The sequence below is a fragment of the Giraffa tippelskirchi genome, chromosome 7, assembly GCF_054371585.1.
Source record: "Giraffa tippelskirchi isolate mGirTip1 chromosome 7, T2T-mGirTip1v1.2.pri, whole genome shotgun sequence".
In the NCBI taxonomy this organism is placed as follows: domain Eukaryota; kingdom Metazoa; phylum Chordata; class Mammalia; order Artiodactyla; family Giraffidae; genus Giraffa; species Giraffa tippelskirchi.
In genome coordinates this window covers 113,481,324-113,494,909 of record NC_137281.1, presented here as the reverse complement: position 1 = coordinate 113,494,909, position 13,586 = coordinate 113,481,324, and the positions used below count along the sequence as shown (strand labels likewise).

General features: G+C 40.3%; 1 protein-coding gene across 2 annotated transcripts in view; it reads right to left on the bottom strand.

The window, feature by feature from the left end:
- ADAM10 (ADAM metallopeptidase domain 10) overlaps nucleotides 1-12,304 on the bottom strand; it is a 138,422-nt gene extending 126,118 nt beyond the window's left edge. For both annotated transcript variants that reach the window (XM_081510074.1, XM_081510072.1), the window contains exon 1: nucleotides 11,963-12,304. Coding sequence is in view for 1 of the 2 variants with exons in the window: in XM_081510072.1 (XP_081366198.1) it covers nucleotides 11,963-12,017 (55 nt within the window). In the remaining variant the exon portion in view is untranslated. The remainder of the gene's footprint in view (nucleotides 1-11,962) is intronic.
- Between the last annotated feature and the right edge of the window lie 1,282 nt (nucleotides 12,305-13,586).

Here is a 13,586-nt window from a genome sequence, read left to right as displayed (position 1 = left end):
AATACTCACTGAAGATGTTCTCATCATGTACAGTCCTTAACAATGGAGAAACAAATCTGTTATCAGACATCAAACCTAGAGTACAGTAAGATGTTTGTAATCTAACATCAAAGGAAAATGAAAGGTTCCACTGAGGAAAATTTCTAAACAACTGAAGTTTATCTAGGTGCCAAATACCTTTCCTTTTGAACCAGTACTGATTTTTTTTTTCCCTCTTAACATCTTCTTTAGCCGGGTTCCTCCTGATTAACATCTTTAGCCTAAGAGGTGGTAACAATGTGATAACCTCTAGGCTATTATGTTATTGTACCATTGTTCCTACAGAATAGCCCCATCCTGCAGTGCAGTTATTCTGTCGACAACTCCTTTCTCTACTGTTAACTTTTTTTTTACTAAATAGAAAAGCAGACTAACACTGTTTTACTTTCTAGTCCTTAGCTGTGGTTGCCAGAAATCTGGCCTTCACAAAGCACATATTACATTTCCCTGATACCTAGTACCTACTACCTCCATGGGAAATTTGAACACTTAAAAAATAGAAAATAATTTTCTCAGTTATTTAAGGGTAATGTCCTCAACCTTATTAGATGCATACTGAAGTATTTAAGGGCACCAACTTACTTGAGGGGTTCAGAACAAAAAAAAAAAAAAAAAAGAAGGTATATATTAAGAGTGGTAAAGCAATGTGGCAAAAGATAATCATTAATAATCTTACATTAATGGTACATAAATGTTAGCTGGCCTATAAATACTTCCAACCCTTCAGAAAACATACACGTTTTTAAGACAGAAAGTTAAGGGGAAATTAGCAGTATATCAAGCAAATGCCTATGTGTAAAACTGGTAGAAGAATAATGGGACTGGACCTTTAAGATGGAGAAAACATATAACTAAGTTTCAAGAAAAACTAGGTAAAAAGTAAAAAGCCACACCAAAAAACTACCTACATACACGAATGGCAGAAAAAATGACCAGTAGGTTCAAAGCAGAAAAAACATAACCTGGTCTCCTCACCACACTGGAGATCTCAAGGACCTCACTTCCTTTTTACAGAGAACAGTATTTTATTTCCTATAAGTGTTTTCAAAGTCACCAGGATACTGGTATTTATTAAAGGTAATTCGACTTTAAAAAATGTTTTTCTCTGTATCACCAAAGTTTTGTAATAGATACTTCTGTAAACGATGGGGACTTCCCTGGTGGTGCAGTGGACAAGAGTCTGCCTGCCAATGCAGGGCACACCGGTTCAATCACTAGTCCAGGGAGATTTCACATGCCTCAGAGCAACTAGTCCATGCATCACAACTACCGAGTCTGCATTCTTGGGCCCACGAGCCACAGCTAATGAGCCCCTGTGCCACTACTAGGGAAGCCCGGGTGCCCAAGAGCCAGGAAGTCGCAACTACTGAAGCCCATGCACCTTGAACCTGTGCTCCGCAACAAGAGAAGCCACCACAATGAGAAGCCAGTGCCAGCACAACTAGAAAGTGGCCCTCTGCTCTCCGTAACTAGAGAAAGCCCATATACAGCAACAAAGACAGAGAGCAACCACAACTAAATAAATAAAAAGATATATAGTAGGGTGTACACGTCCAAAAAAGTTAAAAAAAAAAAAAAAAGATATAACCTGTACCTCATCATCCAGAGATTTACTATCTGTCCTCAACTTCTTAAAACAGGAATACATATATAAATTTATCTGTGACAAAACTGAAATGGTACTGTGCATAAAATGTTCTCTGACGTGCTTCTCTCATCTTAATCGTAAATATTTTCTAATGTCAAAAAAAAAAAAACTTTCAAAGAACTTGACTGACCAAAAGTCAAATGACTCAAATACTAAGCACAAAGAGCCTAAGTAATGTGCTGATGGTAAAATAATCCAATCTTCGTACAAAGGCAAAACCTAACAGCCTCATTATACTTTTTAAAGTATGTGTTTTTTAGAGGCAGTAAGGCTTTTAAGAGGATGAATTCTGGAGCCAGACTGACTATACTCAAGTCCTGGCTTCCACAATTAGTAGCTAGAGGGCTTTGTGACCTTGAATAAGTTACCCTCCTTGACCCTGTTCCCTCTTTTCTGAAATAAGAACAACAGAATCTTATGTCAATGTTGTGAAGACTGAGTTAATACAAAAAATTCCCTAAAATCACACCTGGAATAAAATAAGTACACCATAAATGCTAACCACTATGATTATTTTCCTTATTCCACAGGTAGGCAGGAATGCTTGCAAACAAAAGCTTCCTTCCCAACTTCTGAGTCCAAAACCTACAATCTTCTGTTCTAATCAAATTAAATATAAGAACAGGGGGAAAAAGAAAAACAGAATGAAAATTTCAATAATGTCAGAAGGAAAAAATAATCAGAGTATATCTTACTGATGGTAGCTATCATCTTTGTGTGGGATAGCAACATTATATAAGGAAATACACTTAATTTTTTTCCTACTTTTATCAAACAAAGTTGACAATGCTAAGAATGGAGGAGGAAAATCTGTAAAAAATCTTTTGACATTACACATCTCCCTATTTACAGAAAAACTCAATTACAATAAATGAGAGGATGTGTAAGAATAAGCTAAGGCTGGCACACTTCCATTCGTCAGAAAAATTACTTGTAATCAAGTTGTTTTCTACAGACTTTTCATTTGTGTAATTTTAAAATTAGGCACCAAGAGCATTTTCCCCCAACCATCAAGTGTACTTCCTTCCTAAGGAACTTGAGTCATCAGCTGTGTCTTAGGCATCACACTATGTTGACCAATGCTTCTTACACTTGATATATAGTCCCTCTGATCTTGAAGCACTAAATACCATTAACAAGCTGTTCTCTTGTATGACAAAAGTAGACTTCAAGAACTATAAGGTCCTGTATTTCAGAAATATACTTGTTTCTTTACTGCAGTCTTAGAAAAGCTACTTCTACAATGTGATTTCAAACTTAAGCCACAGTACCTGTTTCTTCATTAGAAACCAGTCAAATCATTTTCTACAAATATCTACACCTAACAGTTACAAGTGAAAGCTCAAGACAGGAGAGTATGTCTGAATGGCAAGCATATTACAATATACCTACTTTTTCAGATAAGCTAGTCTCTAAGAATTAAAAATAGTAAAGCTAGCTGGCTCAAAGTGAAATTATAAACTATAAATTTTAAAGTAAGTCAATCACAAAAATCCATGTTCGATGCATGAGACAAGGGCTCAGGGCCGGGGCAATGGGATGACCCAGAGGGATGGGATGGGGAGGGAGGTGGGTGGGGGGTCCAGGAAGGGGAACACATGTAAACCCATGGCTGATTCATGTCAATGTATGGCAAAAACTATTACAATATTGTAAAGTAATTAGCCCCCAACTAAAATAAATAAATTTATAAAAATATATATATATATATATAAAATATCAATAGCTAAAACCTAACAAATGTATTCAATTTCAACCACTTATGAAATACAACTTAAAATTCCAAAAGTGGAAACCTATACATAATTTAGATTTCTGTGCTGATTTGAAATAACTTTACACCGTAACAAGCAAATGCAAACATAAGTACAGACAAGGGCCTATGACTTTCGGCCCACCACACACACACACACACACACAATATGACTTTCAGCACACCACACACACACACACAAAATGGCTCCAGCTACCACCCCATGTTGACAAACATCTACCCCACATTTTGCACGTTATCCTAAACCTACTGTCATTACCTTGCCCTTCCCCCATATTATACCCTAAACCATCTGCCTCTGCCTCCTTCCAGGAAATCTGATGTGTAAATAAGGCAATTCAGCCAAAGATGTTACCAATGACAATAATGGTAGGGAAGGATGGAGTTATGAAAAAGACATAAAGGTTTTTGAGGAATTACTATGAATTAAAATTCTGAAGAAAATAAATTGTGAAAAGTTAAAGCTGAGCAGAACTAATTCTGAAGAGAGATCTGCAGAGTCAACTGCTGGTCAAAGTATCTTTCGCCACAGAAACTAAAATCCAGCTAATCCATTGCTTTTCTAGGTTAACAAGAAACTGGTTTGGTTTTTAGATAATCCTTATGAGCTATCAGTCATTTAATCACCCATAAATTAACAGAATCAAATATAAACTCAAAGCTCAAGGAAGAATGGGCAATACTGGGAAAAAAATTTTTCTAACTGCAGTGCATAGAGCACTCTAGGAAGAAAGCTTCAATAGGATAAGAATATAGGATGCTTAAGTGACTTGTAATCAATTAAGATAGCAAGCTATCAGAAATAACAAAAAAAAAGGATGATGACAACGGTGGAAAACTTGTGCTAGACAGAGCAGGGTTTCTCAACCTCAGCCCTTCTGACATTTTGGCCAGATAATTGCGTACTGGGTGGGCAGGTGGGGGGCGGGGGCATCCTATGAATTGTTAAGATGTTTCACAGTATCTCTAGTCTCTACCCACTAGACACTAGAAAGCATCCCTCAAGTTGTGACAATCAAAACTATCTCTAGACTTACAGATTATTTTGGTGTCTGCTTTGCATATACATTTTAACTACACATTAATTTTTCAAAAGCTACAATACCACATAAATACTATGATGTAAATTCACAACAGACATTTTAAAAGATTCGATGATAAGTGACAGAATTGTGTTCAAGAGGAAATTAAGGATTCTTAAATTCTATTTCCTAATGTGTGGTAATGATGTTCTAGTATTTCAACTTCTATAAATACATTTATTTAACTATATTCTGTAACTAATAGATTCCAAATGAAATTAGGCTTGGCAACAACATATTTTTAATAATATTTGCACATCACTTTATCATCTCTTCAGCAATTTTACAAATTTATCCCACTTAATTCTTAGGTAAAGAAGCAAATTATATTCCACCCAATTAAAAAGTATAAGGTTCTATATGTATTCTTTTGAAAACTAAATCCAAAGTTCAAAGCTGTTAAATATATATATATATGGGTGTGTATGTGTATATCCCTTTTAATCATTAATGCAAACAAAGATAAATGGAAAGAAAATTCTGCTCCACAAATCATATTTGTACATTTGGCTCAAGTACAGAAATCACATTATTTTCCTCAATTTGTGTCTGAAATAGGAATTCCACAATTCACATATAATCAAAAGTATCAAGCATATTCTTGAACTGAAGAGTCTAATTCCAATTGATGTATCTTTAAATCTAGCTTATCCCCTCCACCTCAAGTTCACCAAACTTCTATCTCTCAACTATCAGGAACAATACTTTCTAAGTTTTTTTTGTTTTAGTTGCTAAGTCACGTCCTACTCTTGTGACCCCAAGGACTGTAGCCCACCAGGCTCCTCTGGCCATAGATTTCTCAGACCAGAATACTGGAATGAATGCGGAGAAGGAATGTCATTTCCCTCTCCAAGGGATCTTCTCGACCCAGCGATCAAGCCCACATCTCCTGCACTGCAGGCAGATTCTTTACCACTGTGCCACCAGGGAAGACTGCTTCCTAAGTGACTAGCCACAAACTGTTGAAGGACTGTGCAAACTTTTAGCTAACATTCAACAAAGTATTGCTTCCCCGGCAGCTCAGTAGTAAAGAATCCACCTGCAATGCAGGAGTCGCAAAAGACAAAGGTTCCATCCCTGGGCTGGGAAGATCCCCTGGAGAAGGAAATGGCAATCCACTCCAGTATTCTTGCCTGGAGAATTCCATGGACAGAGGAGCCTGGGGGGCTACAGTCCATGGAGTCTCAAAGAGTCAGATACAACTGAAGCAACTGAGCAACGAAAGCGTTAGCATACAAGTCGGATAAAATTCAACTCTAACACACATTCCAACTTTGAACCTTAAATCTAGATTCAAAATCTTAGACACTTTGAACTACAAATTCTGATGTCCTCAAAGCTTTATAAAACTATACTCTCTCCAATACAACAGCCTCTAAGGTCCAAATTCAACACAGAGTGAGCCCTCAATAAACTGTGATATCTTTGCATTAAACATCTGCCAAGTTTTACCAGTTATTCTTCCATATAATTTCTTATGGACTCTTGTTTATTTCTACAATCACTACCCCAATCCAGGACTCAATCACCCAGTTCATCAAGTAGCTAATTTATTCCTTATTGTGTCACATCCCAACTGCTCAGTTCAGTTCAGTCACTCAGGCATGTCCAACTCTTTGCAACCCCATGGACTGCAGCACGCCAGGCTTCCCTGTCCATCACCAACTCCCGGAGCTTGCTCCAACTCATGTTCATTGAATTGGTGATGCCGTCCAACCATCTCATCCTCTGTTGCCCCCTTCTCCTCCTGCCTTCAATCTTTCCCAGCATCAGGGTCTTTTCCAGTGAGTCAGTTCTTCCCATCAGGTGGCCAAAGTATTGGAGTTTCAGCGTCAGCATCAGTCCTTCCAATGAACATTCAGGACTGATTTCCTTTATAACTGACTGGTTGGATCTCCTTGCAGTCCAAGGGACTCTCAAGAGTCTTCTCTAACACCACAGTTCAAAAGCATCACTTCTTCAGTGCTCAGCTTTCTTGATAGTCCAACTTTCACATCCATACATGACTACTGGAAAAACCATAGCTTTGACTAAACGGACTTTTGTTGGCTCAACTAACCAAAATTCCACAATATTGGTTGGCTCAACCAACCAAATTCCCAATTGCTCAACCAATCAAAATTCCACAATACCCCATAGTTACCACGGCCTATTATATGAAAAACGAGAGTTCCAGTCATCATGGCCCAGTTAGCATTTCTCCTTATTTCCTACTGTAAACTCTCCATTCCAGGCAAGTAAACCTACATGTATCTTACTATACCTTATGATATTTTCTTCTATCTCAAAAAGCTCTCTTCAACTGGTTGATGTCCCTCCAGCTTAATAAATTCTCATTTCAACTACAATACATAACTGAAACTCTATTTTTATATCTTGACATTTATGTCTACTCTGGCAAGCTCAATGCTTGTTACCTCTCTTCTCACTCAAGACTGCTTTCATGACTCCTACTAGCCACAGACATACAATAAACACTGATGACTAAACAACAATGTTCTTATTGTACATGTTCTCACATTGTTTAGTTGGAACTATAGTAGCTTCAGAATGGAATCACCCAATATCAAAGGAAGTCTACACTCCCTGGGAACTGTTCTCAGTACTGTTTCTGCAACCTAGCTAGGACAGAATTGTCCCCACTAGTCCTAAGGCAAAGCCTTCACACTGCTACACGGCAGTGTTACTACCCTCAAAAGACTCTAAATGGTAGGATTATTCCATTTATCCTTAACATTGCTCCCTTTTCCTCGTAAAAAAATCGACAAACTAAGTTTAGCCCAAAACAGTAAGCTGTTTCTTATACTAAATCTCAATCATTTAAGAAAAGATTAAATTCAGCCCCTTTAAAGGGGCACAGTAAATGTGTTTTATAAAAACTTTATGAAACTTTATCATTTTATAAAAACTTTCATCAAAAACACAAAATATTTAAAAAGTCTGGTCCCAGAGACTTGCCATTCAAACATAGTCTCAAGGCCTAACTTGTGATCTCTCAACAAAGTTAAAAAAAAAAAATGGAGTTTATTCTTGAATGTATTACTCAATTTCATTTTCTCAATTTCAAAAACAGAGTTTGCGTTTTAACCAATTCTTAAAAGAAAAAACATCTAAGTTATCTGTAGGACTCTCAACCAATTTTTTTCTGAGTCTCATCCCAGCAGAAAAAGAAGTGGTTTCTTATTTCCTCACTGAGATAAAGAGATGTGGAAAAATTACAACTATCATTATTTAAGACCTTCAAATTGTTACTATTATGAACACAAGAATTTTTAAAAATATCTAATACCCTAATGCCAAATAAAAAGTATTGTGTATGCCACAGTTTTTACTAACAAATTTCTAGGACCATAGAAAAATTAATATTATAAAAGTATAATAAAAGTTGAATAAGAGGTCTCAACCCAAAAAAAATAATTTTAAGGCTGCTGTCAGGACTGCAAGGGGCATGGGTTTGATCCCTGGTTGGGGAACTAAGATCCCACATTTCACACAGCACAACCAAATAAATAAATGTTGCTGTCATGTTTGCAAGATGAAACTGAGGCAAAGATGTAAATAACATACCTACAAGGAATGAGGCAAGTAACAAAAATGAGTGCAGCAGGCTAAGCGTACACACAGCCAGCCAGATTGAAGGGAACCAAGCTGATTCCCAAGCCCAGTTTAAAGAGGGAAACGGCTACTGCTCTGCTTCAGACAATAGGAATATTTCCGAGCAGTTAACAGGATTTTCAAGTCTTCCTCCCCAAATACAGAAATCCATAAACTTCACTCAGAAATTTCCCAATTTGGGACTTCCCTGGTGGTCCAGTAGCTAAGACTCCATGTCCCAGTGCAGGAGGCCTGGGTTTGATCCCTGGTCAGGGAACTAGATCCCATATGTTGCAACTAAGGATCCCACACACCGCAATTAAGACCCAGCACAGTCAGTAAATTTTAACCAAAAAGAAGAAAAAAATTTTTAAAGAAGTTTCCCAATTTTTCAAAGCTCATCAGTAGTTGCAACTTAAAGACACTGCAAATCAAACAAAACACATCTCTAAGGTGGTTCAGTCCAGAGAACACCTTTGAACTAACATATGAAAACTGCTTTCAAAAAGTCATGAGGGGGCAATAGGTAAAAAGTCCAGATTTAGGTCAAACTGGCTTGGGTCTGACTGTCTAACTCACCACTGAGCAGGTGGACAATGTCAGAAAAAATATTTCTTCAAGCCTGTCTCTTCAAATGTAGCATGTCACCACACTCTCATACAAGTTGGAAAGTAAAACTTCTAACACAGTATCAGAAATACAGCAGACATTACAAAAACGTCCCTTACTCTCCCTGCTCCACCCTGCAAGTCTGTAAGATAATTTAAAAGATATTAGATAATAAACACCCTGGAAGATGTTAAACAAGTTATAAAAATGAGATCAGAAAAGAGAGGGGTGCATGTCATGCCCAGTTCTTTGCTACTCAAAGAGGTCCTTACACACACACAAAAGATACTGCTAACTAATGGCTTCAAATGGGTCTTCTCAAGATGGTACAGCTAGCTGGATTAGCAATATCAAGATTAAAAAGATGAAGAGTCACAGCTCCTTAAAGATAAAGACCAAAAGTCTGTCCATTTTATTAACTTCATAGACCCTGACTTTCTGGTAGACGTGAGAAATAATTTAAGCTTAAACTTTGAAACTTTTAATACTTCTGGCCAAACTTCCAGAAAAGTTATTTTTTTAAGAAGCATGCTACAAAGCAAAGCATTTACACCGAGCTTTTTAATATAAGAAACATGTCGGGAATTCCCTGGTTGTCTAGTGGTTAGGACTCCATGTTCTCAGCTTGGGTTTGATCCCTGGTTGGGAAACTAAAATCCCCACAAGCCCAGACAGCACAGTCAAAAAAAAAAAAAAAAGTCATACTCTTAAGAGTTCATTTAAAGTATGATTTCATTAAACAAAAACAGGGGATTGAATTTACTGCTACAGCTGAAATACCTTTGGACCTCTCAAACACACCAATTTTTTTAAAGAGAAAGAAAAAACATCAACTCATCAACATATTTGTGTTAAAAAGTACAATTCACATATACATAAAAATTCTTTGGGCTATATATAATCAGAATAGTTCTAATAAATTTCTAATGTGGTTGCATATAATAAAGCATTTTATCCATATATTTGAGTACATGTCTATATAGATGTTAAGCTCTAGAAAATTCATGGTATCTTCCTAGAAATAGAACACAGGATGGACATGTGTGAGAAATGGACAGCATTGGGGAAGTTTAGTTTCAAGATTCTAAACACATTCTCTTTTCTAGCTTCCCACCATCACACTAAGAGCAAGAAAAAACTAATGCAAAACAGGATTAACAAATCACAAAGGGGAAGCAACTAAAAACGATTATTAAGTATCTAAAACGACTTATACTTCAAAGTTAAATCCACATTTCCACTATAGCTTGTTCTGATCTACGCAAACATTCATTCTCTCATAGGACAGTCTGAATGCATTCTATTCTCATATCATCCTTACATAAACTTCTTACAAACGACCATAAATAGCTCAGATGTGTGGATAAAAATACATTACAAATATCTCCAGGTATCCCAAAACTACAATCTTGATGTTAATTTTAAAATGAAAGATTTCTTAGAGGCTTTTTGAAAAAATTCTGCTTAAAACAAACATCAAAAAGTAAGCAGCCTTTTAACCAATGCTTAATGCAAAATGATACTTTATAAATGACTCCAGAGCTCTGAATTTAGAAAATCTTTGTTTAAAAAGGGTCTTAGCCCACAAAGATTATGCTGTCAATTTATACTTTTTCTTCAACCACCAGAATAGACCAGTGTCTATTCTTACGGTTTCACTCTTTAAAAACAAAGGACATTTTACATACTACTAATCAGTAGTTTAAACTGCCTCACGTGGATGCCTTACTTTTTACTATCTCATAGAAATCAGCATCTAACAAAAAGTGAAAACAGAAATTTGCTGGAAGTCACATTTAGAACATAAATACAAATGTAAAAACAAAGGCCCTTATAGAGGTTATCCAGCACAGATATTTCAAACTAAACATCTACTAAAAGCTCCTAATCTAAAATGTTTCTCTAGCAAATGAACACTACAAACCGCAACAGAAGTCTACCTACAAAGTATCCTCAGACGAAGTAGAAGACGGAACAAAAACATGCTAGGCTACGCAGTCCTGTGAGAGAAAAGAACAAAAACAATACACTACATGAAACATTCAGACATTTTCTAAATTATCAAATGAGTCTATACTCATCCAAAACATTCCGGAAAAAATTTCAATCCAATTCTTTTAAACATACTTTAAGGTCTTTCAGTATACTACGGTGGGAAGTGAAAAAGTTAAACAAAAATAAAGCACTTCACTCAAGAATAAAATGATGCAGTTGGTCCTGGGATACACTGGAAACAAAAACTGTCTTCAAAACCGGAGTCATCAAGAAATTACACGCTTTAGCACACTTTAAACTCCAACGTGGGGAGGAGGGGTGGTGGAGGGTTGCCACTGTGTTGACAATCCATTAATTACACTATATGTCTATTCCACCTGAGAGTTTCAGAAAACTCTTCAAGTTAGGTCACCGAGGGACTGTCCCTCTAAAAGACGAAAAGCAGCCTACAGACCAAAGAACATCCCGAAACGACTTAGCTTTCTCTCCACGAAACCCTTTCCCTTGGGCAACACAATGTTTTCACAGAACAGAAACACACCCTTCTGCTAATCTTCTCTGAACAGTCTCCAGAGGCGGGGCACTCTGGAGAGCCGTAGCCGCCCGGCTCAGACCAGCAGAAGACCACTGTTACCCCTCCTCGAGCGGCCCCTCTGCAGAACCGGGTCGGTCTGGGTCGCCGCGCCCGGTAAAGAACAATACAATCGCAACTTCCCACGAGCCTGCGCGGTGGTTCTTAGCGGCGGAGGGGACTCCGTAATTCGCCACAGGCAGGGGCTGGGGCAAAAGGGTAAGGAGAGTGAGTGCGGGACCAGACTGGCAAAGATCACCCCAGCTGCCCGCCCCAGCGCCCGGCGAGCCGGCTGGAATGATGGTGCCACCGGCCTGAGCTCCACGGCTCTCGCTTAGCCACTGGATCTCCCGACTTTGCTTCTCTGGCAGGCGACCCCAGCCTCCCCTGCTGCTGGGGCGGCAGGGGGCGGGAAAGGCCTCGCCGGAGATTCAGAGCGTCCTCGGCCCGCCACGGAAGGGAACGCGGTCGGGGCGCGGGGGACAATAGGGAGTGGGGAGCACTGCGCGCCCGAGTGGCGCCGCCGGCCGGCCGGGCTGACTGACGCACCCGCCGCACGGCGCGACTGGGCTCCGCTCGGCCCGGCCGCCGCTGCCGCCGCGCGGTCCGCCGAGCTCACGGCGCCCCCGGCACTGGGGGTCGTGGCTCACCTCCCAGCCCCGCAACCCAGGAGAGCAGCAGAATTAACACTCTCAGCAACACCATCTTCCGCTGCCGCTGCCGCTGCCGCCGCCGCCTCCTCCTCACGGGTTAACAGCAGCACATCGAACCGGAGGGAGAAGCTGAAGGGGCTTGGTCCGGAGCCTCCACGGGAAGCCGGGACCTCCCCGGGCAAGAGAAACGGCGAAGCACCTCCCTCTCGCCCCACTTCAGGGGCCGGCAAAGCTCCCAGCACCTCCAAAACAGGGACCTCCCTCCCCCTCGTTCGTTTCCTTCCTCCCTTCCCCGCTTTCCTTCCCTCGCTCCTTCCCTCTTCTCTACCTCCCTCCCCCGAGCCCGGGACCTCCGCCTCCTTCCTTACCACGTGACCAGCCGGCGCCCAACGGGCAGGCGGAGCCGCACCTCTTCCTCCCGCCCCTCCCGCTCCCCCAGGCGCCCCAGGGGCGCGCGCATGCGCACTGGGGCCGGTTCCCGGGCTGCTAGGCCCGCCGCCGCTTCCTGTCCGCCGGCGGAGAGCTGGGATTGGGCTTGGGAGGCGGGGTTTCCTGGGGTTCCGCCCCCGGACTGGAGCGCAACTCCGTGGACCGTACGCGGTTCGTTCTTAGTGCTGCTGAGAGCTGTGTCTGGAGCAGAAGAGGCAAAGTGAGGGACGTTAAGGGGTCGCTGTCCTCGTCTTAACTTCACAGGGAATGGGGATTTTTGTTACTTCTTTTATTCCCTCCCTGGGTGCACAACTTCTACCAAGTAAACAAAAGCAAAGCCTCCTCCACCCCGCAAAAGAAGAAAGTCCCAACAAACAGTAATTACTTTGGAGACAGCCAACAAAGCTCAGAACCTGAATGTAAAGCCCTCCAAGCAGCAGAAACATACAGCCTAAGTGCTATTTTTCTGAATTCTGTAAAATTGTGTCACAGACCAGGACATTCTAAAAGTGTGCAGCCTCAACCACAGGTACTGAATCTAGCCTGAAAAACGTCCTAGTTACCACTTTCTGTTCCTTCTTTGAAGAGAACTCTGGAGTCTCCTTCACCCCAACTTGTTTGAAGCTCCTATTTGAGCTCACAGAAACTAACTTTGATTTTCTAAACTTGTATTCCATGGATTAAAGACTTAAAACCAAAAACCGTAAGACCTAGAAGGAAACAGAGGGAAAGCTTGATGTTGGTCTCGGCAATGATATTTTTGGATGTGATGCCAAAAGCACAAACAACAGAAACAAAAGTAAATAAGTGGGCCCACATCAAACTAAACACCCTTGGCAGAAGAATCAAAATGAAAAGGCAGTGTTTGGACTGAGAGAAAACGTTTCAAATTGTTTCTCTTATAAGCGGTTAATAATTAAAAAATATAAAGAACTCTTACAACTCAGTGGCTACAAAGCAGACAATTCAATTTGAAAGTGTGCAGAGGAACTTAGTGCTTTTTCAAAGAAAATATCCAAATGACCAATCAGTTCAGTTCAGTCACTAAGTCTTGTCCGACTCTTTGCGACCCCATGAATCGCAGCACGCCAGGCCTCTCTGTCCATCACCAACTCCCGGAGTCCACCCAAACCCATGTCCATCGAGTTGGTGATGCCATCCAACCATCTCATCCTCTGTCTTCCCCTTCTCC